At 46.9% G+C, this 12426-nt stretch overlaps 1 protein-coding gene across 1 annotated transcript in view; it reads left to right on the plus strand.

Annotated features, from left to right (window-relative positions):
• The window catches only part of LOC310796984 (cadherin-2-like), an 85011-nt gene that overhangs the window by 58401 nt on the left and 14184 nt on the right, over positions 1-12426 (plus strand). Inside the window, exons 4-11 of the mRNA XM_083659251.1 lie at positions 3847-4014; positions 4970-5125; positions 6138-6282; positions 7843-8015; positions 10047-10184; positions 10701-10886; positions 11663-11916; positions 12198-12340. Coding sequence (XP_083515377.1) covers positions 3847-4014; positions 4970-5125; positions 6138-6282; positions 7843-8015; positions 10047-10184; positions 10701-10886; positions 11663-11916; positions 12198-12340 — 1363 coding nt within the window. The remainder of the gene's footprint in view (positions 1-3846; positions 4015-4969; positions 5126-6137; positions 6283-7842; positions 8016-10046; positions 10185-10700; positions 10887-11662; positions 11917-12197; positions 12341-12426) is intronic.

The raw sequence follows: 12426 nt of genomic DNA on the forward strand, positions 1-12426 counted from the left end.
GTCACTGTTGTCTTTTGGTCACAGAGAAATACATACTTGTCCCAAACAGATAAACATAGGTTTGCTACAGCCTTTTTTTATTTATTTTTATTTTTATATATACGGAAGTCAGCGTGCCGCATAGGTGAGCATATTCACATGATAGAAATGCTGTTATTGACTCCACATCAACTGCTTTAGTGCTGTGTTTCTTTAGACAACAGGTGCTTTTGCCTTGATTTGTTTGTAATGAAACTAGGGACTAGGGATGGGACCGATCCGATCCAATATCGGTATCTGGTCCCGATACTGACATAATTCACGGATCGGAATCGGGGCTGCAATTCCAGCGCGCGCCGCACAGGGGGCGCTGGCCGCAATTTGCCCATGTATAATAGTATCCTTCTTTGTCTTGTATATTTTCTTAATTTTGTCTGCTTTTTGCAAGGTATATATAAAAAAAAATCTTGAATTGGCTAAATCTTTGCCTATACTGTATATTCAAGAAAAATATCGGTATCGGAATAATATCGGTATCGGCAGATATCCAAATTCAGGTATCGGAATCGGATCGGAAGTGAAAAAATGTGGATCGGTGCATCCCTACTAGGGACTGACTTCCCCCAATCATCTGCACGTCCATGAGGTCATGAGCAGTTATCTCTCTCCCAGCCTCCCATCAATCATCACACATCTCTTAATCACATTAGCCATTATATATATCTATATATAGATATAGATATAGATGTGTGTGTGTGTGTGTGTGTGTGTGTGTGTGTGTATATATGTATATATATATATATATATATATATATATATATATATATATATATTATATAAAATTATTATTTTTTTTTTTTTTTATTCCCCTTCCCCCCCCTTATATATAGGACCTACCATCAGCACCTCCCACTGGAACGTCCACTTCACTGCAGTCCGTTATTTATTTACTTGAGGGACAAAGCACATGAATGAACATTACTGTCAGCGTTGGCCAGTTAGGAGGAAGCATTTCACAATGTGACAGAGATAATCTTCTAAGAGAGCAAAATACACACATAATGCATCGATAATCCCTCTCACACACTCACACACACACACACACACACACACTCACAAACCCTCAGGCCAATCAGTCAAGCTCACAATCTGCTGTGGCTGAAGTAGTCCTCTCGTCAGAAGATGGAGGGGCTTTGGAGAGAGTAGATGGGTGCAGCAGACCTCCAGCACTCCAGCGATATATAGATGCGTGTTGGTGCTGAACAAACCCCACCCGAGCACCCCTCCCCCCTCCCCCCCAACGCCATCCATCATTCCAGACACAGGTCGCAAATAATTACTGCTCTCGCCCGCGCCCGTTTTAATAGGGTAATAGATATTTCTGAAACATGGCATGCTCCATCGCTATCTCTCCGCTCGCCTCTCTGCATTTCTAATGTGTGAACGCGCTGTAATCGCATTTCAAACATGATTAGTGGAGGAAGCACTCCGACAGCTCCCCAGATGTTCCAGGAGGGGGAGACGATGAGCACCATGTGGGTCACGCTGTCAGGTGGCTAACCGCTCATTCATTTCCATCCACGTTTGAACTTCTCGCTCGTTTGGTCGGACCTGCAGCTACTTTGTGACCGAATCAACAGTCGCTAATTAACAGGCAACAACAACAACAGCAGCGGTTAAGGAACAACAGACTTCAAAGGGGGCGTGACTATTCCAACTGAAATCCCCCAACCGTCATTGGCTGACATTGACGGGCTCTCACGTAATATTGTTTTTCTGTTTTGTCCTCCTTCCTGCCTTGTCTTGTTCAAGGTTATTTTAACTTTCTCTGGCACGACTCTTCAGCTCTGCTCCGTCTCTGGTGCAGCATAGGCAATTTGAGCCATCTGCGTGTTTAGTGTCTGGCTTGCAGGTACCATCCTCCTTTGTTTCAAATCTCATTCATTACAGCCGAGGGAGGATGGCAGATCCATTATGCTGTGTCTGTGTGGGTGCATTTGATCAGGACATAAGACGAGGCTCTGCCATTTAAAGTCAACGCGCGCCGGCGCTCTCGTGGGGTGGGGGGCTGCTGGGGTGTGTGGGGGGCTGCTGGGGTGTGTGGGGGGCTGCTGGGGTGTGTGGGGGGGCGGCTGGGGTGGTGTGTGGGGGCTGCTGGGGTGTGTGGGGGGGCTGCTGGGTGGTGTGGGGGGCTGCTGGGGTGTGTGGGGGGGCTGCTGGGGTGTGTGGGGGGGCTGCTGGGTGGTGTGGGGGGCTGCTGGGGTGTGTGGGGGGCTGCTGGGTGGTGTGGGGGGCTGCTGGGGTGTGTGGGGGGCTGGTGGGGTGTGTGGGGGGCTGCTGGGGTGTGTGGGGGGGCGGCTGGGTGGTGTGGGGGGCTGCTGGGGTGTGTGGGGGGGCGGCTGGGTGGTGTGGGGGGGGCGGCTGGGTGGTGTGGGGGTCTGGCGGTCGGGGGGTGTGGGGGTCTGGCGGTCGGGGTGTGTGGGGGGCTGGCGCAGTCGCCCACACCAAAGCGTTCTCCAACACTCACCATATCATCATCACGTGTTTTACCGGAGATATTTTAGACTACAAAGGAAGCCGTAAAAGGACGGATCCTTTTGAATGAACGGCACATTTTAGAATATTGGTATTAAATGACGTTTGGAGAGTTTATTAGCTTTTTTGCGGAAAGTGCTTTTCTCATCACATCACTTTCCTTTGTGTGCTCACACAGAAGAGAACAGGTCACGGGGTCAGCTAGCATCCTATTCATTTCAGCTTGGCAATAAATAGCATTGTGACACTCATCTGCTGTAACTCAATCAGGACACTATCAGGATCACAGCTTTGATTCCCACAGAGATACTGTGGATAGGCAGAGATACTGTGGATAGGCAGAGATACTGTGGATAGGCAGAGATACTGTGGATAGGCAGAGATACTGTGGATAGGCAGAGATACTGTGGATAGGCAGAGATACTGTGGATAGGCAGAGATACTGTGGATAGGCAGAGATACTGTGGATAGGCAGAGATACTGTGGATAGGCAGAGATACTGTGGATAGGCAGAGATACTGTGGATAGGCAGAGATACTGTGGATAGGCAGTGATACTGTGGATAGGCAGAGATACTGTGTGGATAAGCAGAGATACTGTGGATACTAGATAGGCAGAGATACTGTGTGGATAAGCAGAGATACTGTGTGGATAAGCAGAGATACTGTGGATACTAGATAGGCAGAGATACTCCAAATGTACGCCCCAAAAAATATCATCTTTTAATGTCGTGCATTTTGCTTGTTCTCTGACATGAACCGTGTCCTCTTGTCCTTTTCACGTTGTATGTCAAGTAACTCAAGTTACAAATTGAGTTCAATTTTATGAAATCAAAGCACATAATAAAGATACAATAATTTCTTAATCGAACTGTGTGTTCTTATGCAAATAACCACTACAGATGACAATAACAAAGGAAAAGAATAACATTTAGAATTTTGGGTTGTTTACACTGACTTCAAGGCGGTTGAAATTATTTGTCGGGATGGTTCCGGTGCGGCGATGTCATTCTGCTGCTGCTGTTGTTTTGGTAAAAGTAATGCAAAAGAGGTGTAATAAGTAACGAGTTACTCTACACAGACAGTAATATTGTAAAGTAACTTATTACTTTCAAACAAAAGTAACTAGTAATATGTAGTATATTACATTTTGAAAGTAACTTGCCCAACACTGATGAAATGTGCGATACAAATAAACGTGCCTTGCCTCATGGTATTGTATTGTATGGTGCTTAAGACAAACGCGTCGACCACACGGCAGCATATGCTGTGTATTTACTGTATAGATGTGACCACTGTCCAGCTCCTAAGCTCATTTCATTTCCGTTGCCAGGTCCAGGAAGTGGCCGTCCCTCCAGTCACGTCCGAGGATCTGAAGGAAATCGTGTTTCCGCGGCGGCACACGGACAGCCAGCTCAAACGCATGAAGAGAGACTGGGTCATCCCCCCAATCAACGTGCCGGAGAACTCTCGAGGCCCGTTCCCACTGGAGCTTGTCCGGGTGAGACGCAGAGCGCACTCTCTCTCTCTCTCACTCACACACACACACACACACACACACACACACACACACACACACACAGTCACACACACACACACACACACACACACACACACACACAGTCACACACACACACACACACACACACACACACACACACCACTCACGACTTGAAAGAAAATGCTTTTTGGCTTGATATGACAACCTTGTGGCCTCCAGGCTCCCACACGCTGGACCACAGACAAAAGACGTGTGCTTCCAACAAAATGCTCTGTATTTATTTACAGCACTTTGCAGCACTTTGGGATTGTTTTTTGTCCCTGCTGCTGTATTTATTATTGTTGATGGTTTCAGTCAGGAGCAATGCAGCCTGGCATTATTTAGACACAGAGACATCTAACGTCTTCACCGGGTTGCCTGTTGAGATATTATCCTCCTTTTTATCATGGGCTCAAGGACACACTCTGCCCCATTCATTTTGCTACAAGGGAGCCATTCCCTGGTCAAAGCAGGGTGTGGGTGGCTGACAGAGGACAAGCTATCCTTCTCATGTCAGTGAAGAAGAAGTAGATCCTTTCCCAGCACGAGCTAGCTTGACTTCCTGACTGAGTGCTAAGTCCAGTAGAAACCATTAGATTTAATCCAGCCATATTATGGGGGATGTTTCTGGGCTTTATTGGATGATATCAGGATGAGGAAATAGTGTGTTGTCAGCACGGATCCAGCAGCGTGTAGGCACAGAGGAGTCTTGGCTTACATTGTGAAGAGGATAGACTGCCTAGCCAAGACAGAACTGCTTAAATACTGCACACACACACGCACGCGCGCGCACACACACACACACACACACACACACACCATGTGCAGTTCTTTACTCAACAGTATATTGTTATATTGCCTTAGTCTTAGGACTGTTTTGGATCTGTAAATTAACCAACACTTAATCCCGGCACAGATCCGATCGGACCACGACAAGAACCGCTCCCTGAGATACAGCGTGACCGGCCCTGGCGCTGACCAGCCCCCCACGGGCATCTTCATCATCAGCCCCATCTCTGGAGAGCTGTCTGTCAACAAGCCCCTGGACCGCGAGCACATCTCCAACTTCCACGTAAGTCTGGACACCACACTAATGTTTTGTTTCCAGTCCACTTTATCAAGAGCAACGTCTTCTTCTCTCTGGCTGCGCTGTACATTCCTGCCAACTGGCATGTGCTCAGCGATCAGCCCAAGCAGCCCCCTCAGACTCTCTAAAGACCGGGGCGTGGTGCTGGTCTCCCAGGAAGTCTGACTTATCCGTCTGAGAATTTAAACCATTCGATTTGATGCCTTTGAGGGAATTGTGTGTGTGTGCGTGTGCGTGTGCGTGCGCGCGTGTGTGTGTGTGTGTGTGTGTGTGTGTGTGTGTGCGTGTGTGCGCGCGTGTGTGTGTGCGTGTGTGTGCGCGCGTGTGTGTGCGTGCGTGTGTGTGCGTGTGTGTGTTAAATACATTAAGATAACCTCCAGCTCCTTCTTAGGGCTGCTTTAAGTAGCTGTTTTTTTTACATTGGTCCTTAAACTATAAGCATTTAACATCAAGTGCTATTCATCCATGCGCTTTAGCACAATTTGGAAACTTACTAGACATGAACCGAGGCGATACACAAAACTAAATGATGGATTTCAACAGATGTTTGTAATAGACTCAAAACAATTAGGAAGTCCACAGTGGATATGTGACTGTAAATTAAACCATCGTTTATCTTTTGTCACGCATGTACTGGGAGCTGCTGTCTGTGGGAAATAGAAAAGCTCCAGGCCTGCCTCGTGTCACTGGTCTCAGTAAAGAGGATGATCTGAACTCTTTCTGCCTCTTGTCACTGGTCTCAGTAAAGAGGATGATCTTAACTCGTTGGTCTTCTACATACAGTTAAGGACTTTTAGTGCTGTTTAATGGAGTTTATTGTCACAGCAATTTAGTGTGCGATCTGTCGCAGTTTTCTTTAATCTATTCTTTCCTTTCTGTCTGCACCCTGGAGATAATAATCGCCGTTGTCTGTTTGCAAATGGCCAGTTTGCTTGAACAGGACTCCAGTCCAGATTTGTTTATATAATGTTTCCCCCCCCCCCCCCCCCCCCCCCAGCTGAGAGCACATGCAGTGGACCTGAACGGCAACCAGGTAGAGAACCCCATTGACATCGTGATCAACGTCATCGACATGAACGACAACAGGCCCGAGTTCATCCATCAGATCTGGAACGGAACCGTCCCCGAGGGCTCCAAGCCAGGTAAGATCCCAGGCCAGACCCAGGCCAGGCCAGACCCAGGCCAGGCCAGACCCAGGCCAGGCCAGACCCAGGCCAGGCCAGGCCAGACCCAGGCCAGACCCAGGCCCAGTGGGAGTAACAGAGCAGGTGTGCTGCCACGCTTCAGATCAAACACAGCATCGATGGCATTCCTGAGGTGGCCACTTTGATGGCGGCTGTTAAAGCAGGACTTTGCTGCTCTTCAACCAGCTTTGTATCATTATAAAGTCGGTAGTTATATTATGCAAATGAACAGTGTTTACCTTCTCTTCATGTTTCCTGTGCCGAGAAATCCCTGTTCATCTGCTTGCAGAAACTCCGCCCCTGCCAGCTGGTATCGATCATTAACGCTGAGTAAGGCTCTCGATGTGATTCTTCGTGGATGCGCGCCTACAGAAAACATAAGAATAAACTATCTGTAGGTCGAACAGCCGCCCTCGAGCAGAACATGTTGACTTCTGTCTCCAAATGACATCAAATGCGTCATTTGGAGACAGAAGTGCCTGGAATGAACTGCACAGAAAACATGAAGGGCAGGTCAACACTGTTCATCTGCATAATAGTAGTAGTTATACTATTGACACTAGTCGGGTTTCCATCCACCTGTTTTTATGCAAAATTTCAATTTGCGCATTAAAAAAGTGAGTGGAAACGCTGCCTAATTGGCAAAAACCTCCAAATATGGCAAAAAAGTTTTCACGCTTGAGGGAGGCGGAAAAGTCGGATGTATCGATAAAAGGAAAATGCGAAACGTGCGGTGGAAACCGTCCGTTGGTCTCTCCATTCAAAAACCAGGCAGTTTGCCTTGATCACTGCAAAACATGACATGCCGTGTAGCCTACACACAATAGGGCTACACACGGTAAATATAATGTTAAATACGCAGCACAATACCCGCCATGGTAAACAGAAGAAGACTGGGATACTACCTTTAGGCTAGTATCTCTGCTCCGTGGATTATAACGTTATGCTTGCCGAGTCGCACCTGGTAATCCAGAAATGGCGTTATGGTACCTTTAGATCATCAAGAAACTTCAAATGAATAATGTTAGATGACGTGTTTAATAGAGCTGTATATCAGGTCTAGCAGCTGATCAGCAGCTCAGACAGCCTCAAACACGAGGTGATTGACAGCTCTATAATTCGCAAAATAGCAGTGGATGGAAACGCGCATCGTTTCGCATTTTATTTTGCCGACTTTCTGAAAATTCGATTAAAAGTTTCGACACATTTGGGTGGAAACCCAGCTATTGTAATGATACATGGGGGGGTTGAAAAGCACGAAAGTGATCTGTGGCATTTTAACATCACAAGTACCTCGGATGTACCGTTACTGTACAAAGCTTTCAATCTAGTGGAGTTCAATACAGCACAATTCAGTCGACTTTCAATGTGCTCCGATTGCCAGTGAGAAGTGCAGTGGCTTTAGCTAACTGACTGAGCGAGGAGAAAGAGATGACAAACTGTCTGTGTTGTTAAAAAAACGGTTAAATGGAGTATCTGCATCGTGTCTCTACCTTGTCTCTGTCTCTCCCCCTATAGGGACGTTTGTTATGACGGTGACGTCTCTTGACAAAGACGACCCGAAAACAAATAACGGGATGCTGCGCTACAAGATCCTGTCTCAGAACCCCGAGAGTCCCGCGTCCAACATGTTCACCATCAACAACAAGACAGGAGGCATCGTCACCGTGGCTGCCGGCCTGGACAGAGAGGTGCGTCTCCCTGCTTTCTGCTGTCTCATTATATCTCCGTTTACATCAAGGAGCCATGCATTTACCCATTGATACCTGATGCAGCATTTGCGTGTATATCCCTCATTTGTGTGTGTATCCCTTTAAGACCGCGAACCGCGTCAGAACCGCATCAGGTATGAATGGGTTAAAAAGAAAATGAATACATACATACATATATGTATGAGTAGCTGCAGATCAATGCTAGGCTCTCTGAATGTTGTTCATGAAGCCTGTATCTGTAATAGCATAATAAAAATAAAAAAATAAAAAGAGAAAATAGAGCTTTTTTGCTGATAACCAGACTGTCTGAGAACTAATGAGCCACAATGAATGTTGCTGATTAGCAACGCTAAATGAGAGGTAGAAAAGGACGGGGCCGCTTCACACTTATTGACTCTTACGCGGAGGTTAGCGCGCATCATTGAGCAGCTAAATGTTTACGTTATGTTTTAGAAGCTTTCCTTCCCCGCTCTCTCTCTCTCTCCCTCCCCCTCTCTCTCTCTCCTGTGATAGAGATGGAGGCACTCTTTCATTTAATTGGATGGCATAGCTGTCTGAGAATTTAAAAAAAGAGAGAGAGAGAGAGAGAAAAGAACTAACTAAATAAATATATAAAGCGCTGGAGCCAGTTGGTGCAATTCTAGTGAGGGCAATCTGGCTAGGTGGCTGCTCAATCACGTCCGCCCTGGGGCCGCTGTTTTATGTCCGCCAGTTGCCACCGTGAAAAGTAATTTGCCCGATTCTCATTACCTGGCAACTGGTCCGTCACCTGAGTGGCTTTTAATGTGAAGGCAGTCATTTGTTAGCTTCATGATGGTGTACATAGTGAAACGTAGTGGCGCTGTGGCGTTCACTAAACTCACATCCTCCTCGCCCATCGGGAATATAAGAGGGAGCACGTTTATGTGGAGAACCATTAGTCATCGCAATTAGCGAGCGAGCCGGATCTGATTTGAAAAATCATGTTAGGTCAACAGCGGCATCATGCTGATATGTACCCCCGTATTCTACAAACATGGCTATCCATTGTTGTTGTTGTAAGGTATATGAACGATCAGGGGCGGATCTACCAGGGTGGCGGCTGCACCCACCCCCCCCACCCCACCCCAGAAAAGTTTAAAATAACATAACAATAACCAGACCTAAGGCATCCATTGGTACCATGCTATAGACGGTTTTAACTTGACAACAAAAACATTGTAAATTGAACCCCCGCTCACTTCCTGTTGCAGTGTTTGCTATGGACATAAAAGAAAAAAAAACATTCAAGTGCAGGACTGACCATTCTGTGAAAACCATCTATAGAGCTGAGCAGCGAAAACAAAAGTAACGATGTCGAGTGAATATTTCTGCAGTTTGCCGAATACTGAGAAAAAGGAAGTGCTGTGGGGTTGCGCTCTGGTGAAAACCGTCTATACAATGTGCAGGTATCATCACTCAGTCTACAAAGAAATGCCAGTGTTCACAGTCACACTACAGGTCTCAGGCCAGTCTGTAACATTTTAACATATTATAGAATGTGGTTTCTTGCTGAGAAAACACTTCTCTTAGTTTTCCCAGAGAGATAAGCACAAAGAACCTTCTGGATTTTCCCCCTGATGTAGCAATAAATGTTCCTCATGTATCTCTCATTGTAACACGCTCGAATGAGAACTTTCATTTGACGACAAACACATGTTATCTGACCTTGCACGTCAGCAATGTTGACTCATGTGTGTTACTTGTAACTCCTGACTACCCACCCCTAATACCACCTTTAGATATTTCTATTCAATGCTTTACTCGTGTCACAATAATGTCACGTTTTTTTTAGTTCAAATTTGGGGCTTTTCCAAGCAATTATTGATATGATTGTTTCCGATTAAATCAGCAAATACAGGATATATTTCTGCCACCCCGTAAAATCTCCACGCCATCCTCTTGCCGGTGCCACCCCATCAATATTTCTCTAGATCCGCCCCTGTGAACGAACACTGTTTTAATTCTGCGACTGTTTCTCTTCCCTTGCAGAAAGTGCCTCAGTACACGCTGATCATCCAGGCCACTGACATGGAGGGCAACCCCATGTACGGTCTCTCCAACACGGCCACCGCTGTCATCAGAATCACCGACGTTAACGACAATCCACCAGAGTTCACTGCCGAGACGGTAAGAAACAAGCTGATATCTGAGAGACCTCAACAACACGGTCGTCGTCTTTAGCTAAAGCACCAGAACCACCCCGTACTACTCACTCACCCCAGCGGGGGGCTATAGGCACTCGACCGGCACTTCTGCTGCTCACTGCCTGAGTTCTGCTTGGCCAGCATTTCTGAAGTCATACGGACATACAAGTAGCCAGCCAGGCGTAAACGCTTCTATTCCCCCCCATGTCCAAATGTTGACACGTGCAACTACTGAGATGAAGGAGGCACTAACTGCGCTTGTGAATCACTGAAATGCTGAATGCTGACTGTTGTGCTATCAGGGCAGGAAGTGGAGTGAGATGACCATGACCACATGATAAGTTGCTGTAGATGTTCCATTTACTCAGGATTGGTCCTGCAGAGCCTCTGGAGGAGCAGGGTGCTGCTCGGTGTGTATTTTGTGCTGCCGCAGCAGTATCACTAACGGGCTAACGCTGTTGTTGTTGTGTGTATTTCTCTCCATGGTTTATTCATGCAGTTCTTCGGCGAGGTGCCTGAGAACCGTGTGAATGTCATTGTGGCCAACCTGACGGTGACTGACAAGGACCAGCCCAACACGGCAGCATGGAACGCGGTGTACAAAATCACCGGGGGCGACCCCACTGGCAGGTTCTCCGTGCCCACTGATCCCACCACTAACAACGGCCTGGTCACCGTCGTCAAGGTAAGGCCTGCCTCCTCCAAACTCCGCCCCCCCCTGCGTCCCCCCCCTGGGAGATGCTTACCTTGGAATACATAGCGCATACACAGAAGTACAAGCATAAGATGAATAGTTTATAGCGCTCGTTAGTGCGCTACGCTGCACAGCGTGATGCTATACTGAGCTCTGCTGCAGGTCAATCATTTCTGTTTTCCATAAAGTATGGATCGAGAGGCGGAGAGAGGTCCACATCCATGACCATGGACTGTGGAATCGTGCGATGCCGGCTGCGTGTTGAGGAAACTAGCGTAAATGATGTGGCTATCCATTAAGATCTGGCAATTATTACACCATATGGCGGAAGAAGCGCATTCTGCAGCCAAACTAGAAAAGTCTGCTCAGCCTAATGATGAATTAGCAGATGACTGCTTCATCTTTGCCCTCTCAGTATTAACAGTTTAGTCATCTTGGTAATGCAGTCATAAGTCATCTACTTTGTGGTTAGATGGAGAACATTTCACAAATGTGTTAAAGTACATTTGACTTGAATGTTGTCAGATGTAACGTTATGTGAAGCCCACTGAACACACTGTCCTACAGCTCAACTCAAAGACGACAATACTGATCAAACAAAAACAAAACACTTTTTCAATTCATGCCACTGAAATTACAAAATGATTGGAAAGATCCAAAATCCAATTCCACTGATGATGATGTTTCCACCGTTTGATTAACTTTGCTATTTCATCGTGCATTTTCACGTGTCAATCTGTATCGTCTCGTCTGTGTTTGTTTTCCAGCCTATTGACTACGAAACAGGCAGGTCGTTTTCACTGACGGTGGAAGCGAAGAACGAGGTTCCCCTGGCCAGAGGCATCCACTCCCCGCGGCAGTCCACAGCCACCGTCTCCATCACCGTGCTCGATGTCAACGAGAGCCCCTACTTCGAGCCCAACCCCAAAACCGTCAAGCTGGAGGAGGGAATGATGCCTGAGTCCTCGCTGACCACCTTCACTGCCCAGGACCCTGATCGCTTCTTGAAGCAAACCATCAGGTACGTAAAGAAAGAACAGGAGGGCGACTACGTAAGACACGTATAGCCTAGTGGGGAAATTATGCATCTTCAAACGGAACAACAAAGAGTCCATTTCACCCGTGCATAGCGTTTCAACGAATTTCAGCCTCATGAACAACCTCAGGTGGTGCTCACTACTCACAGATAATCCCTTACAGAAAATCCAGCATCAAGTTGGAAGTCATTTGAAGTCTAAATGCACGTCGGTGAGGATTGTGAACTGTTGTTTAAACGCATCTCTTTTTTGTGTCTTTTCTCAGATACTCCAAACTGTCGGATCCAGCCAACTGGCTGAGGATTGACCCGAACACCGGTCGCATAACAACAATTGCCATTCTGGACCGAGAGTCGTCCTACGTGAAGAACAGTTTGTACAATGCAACATTCCTGGCTTCAGACAGTGGTACGTGACCCATTCAAGTGGGACTGAAGTTGTCAGACAGACCTTGTTTGAGTTTCTGTGATGCACTGGCTGCATGTTTCAAGTGT

This window comes from Poromitra crassiceps (genome assembly GCF_964638095.1).
Source record: "Poromitra crassiceps genome assembly, chromosome: 23".
Classification (NCBI taxonomy): Eukaryota; Metazoa; Chordata; class Actinopteri; order Beryciformes; family Melamphaidae; genus Poromitra; species Poromitra crassiceps.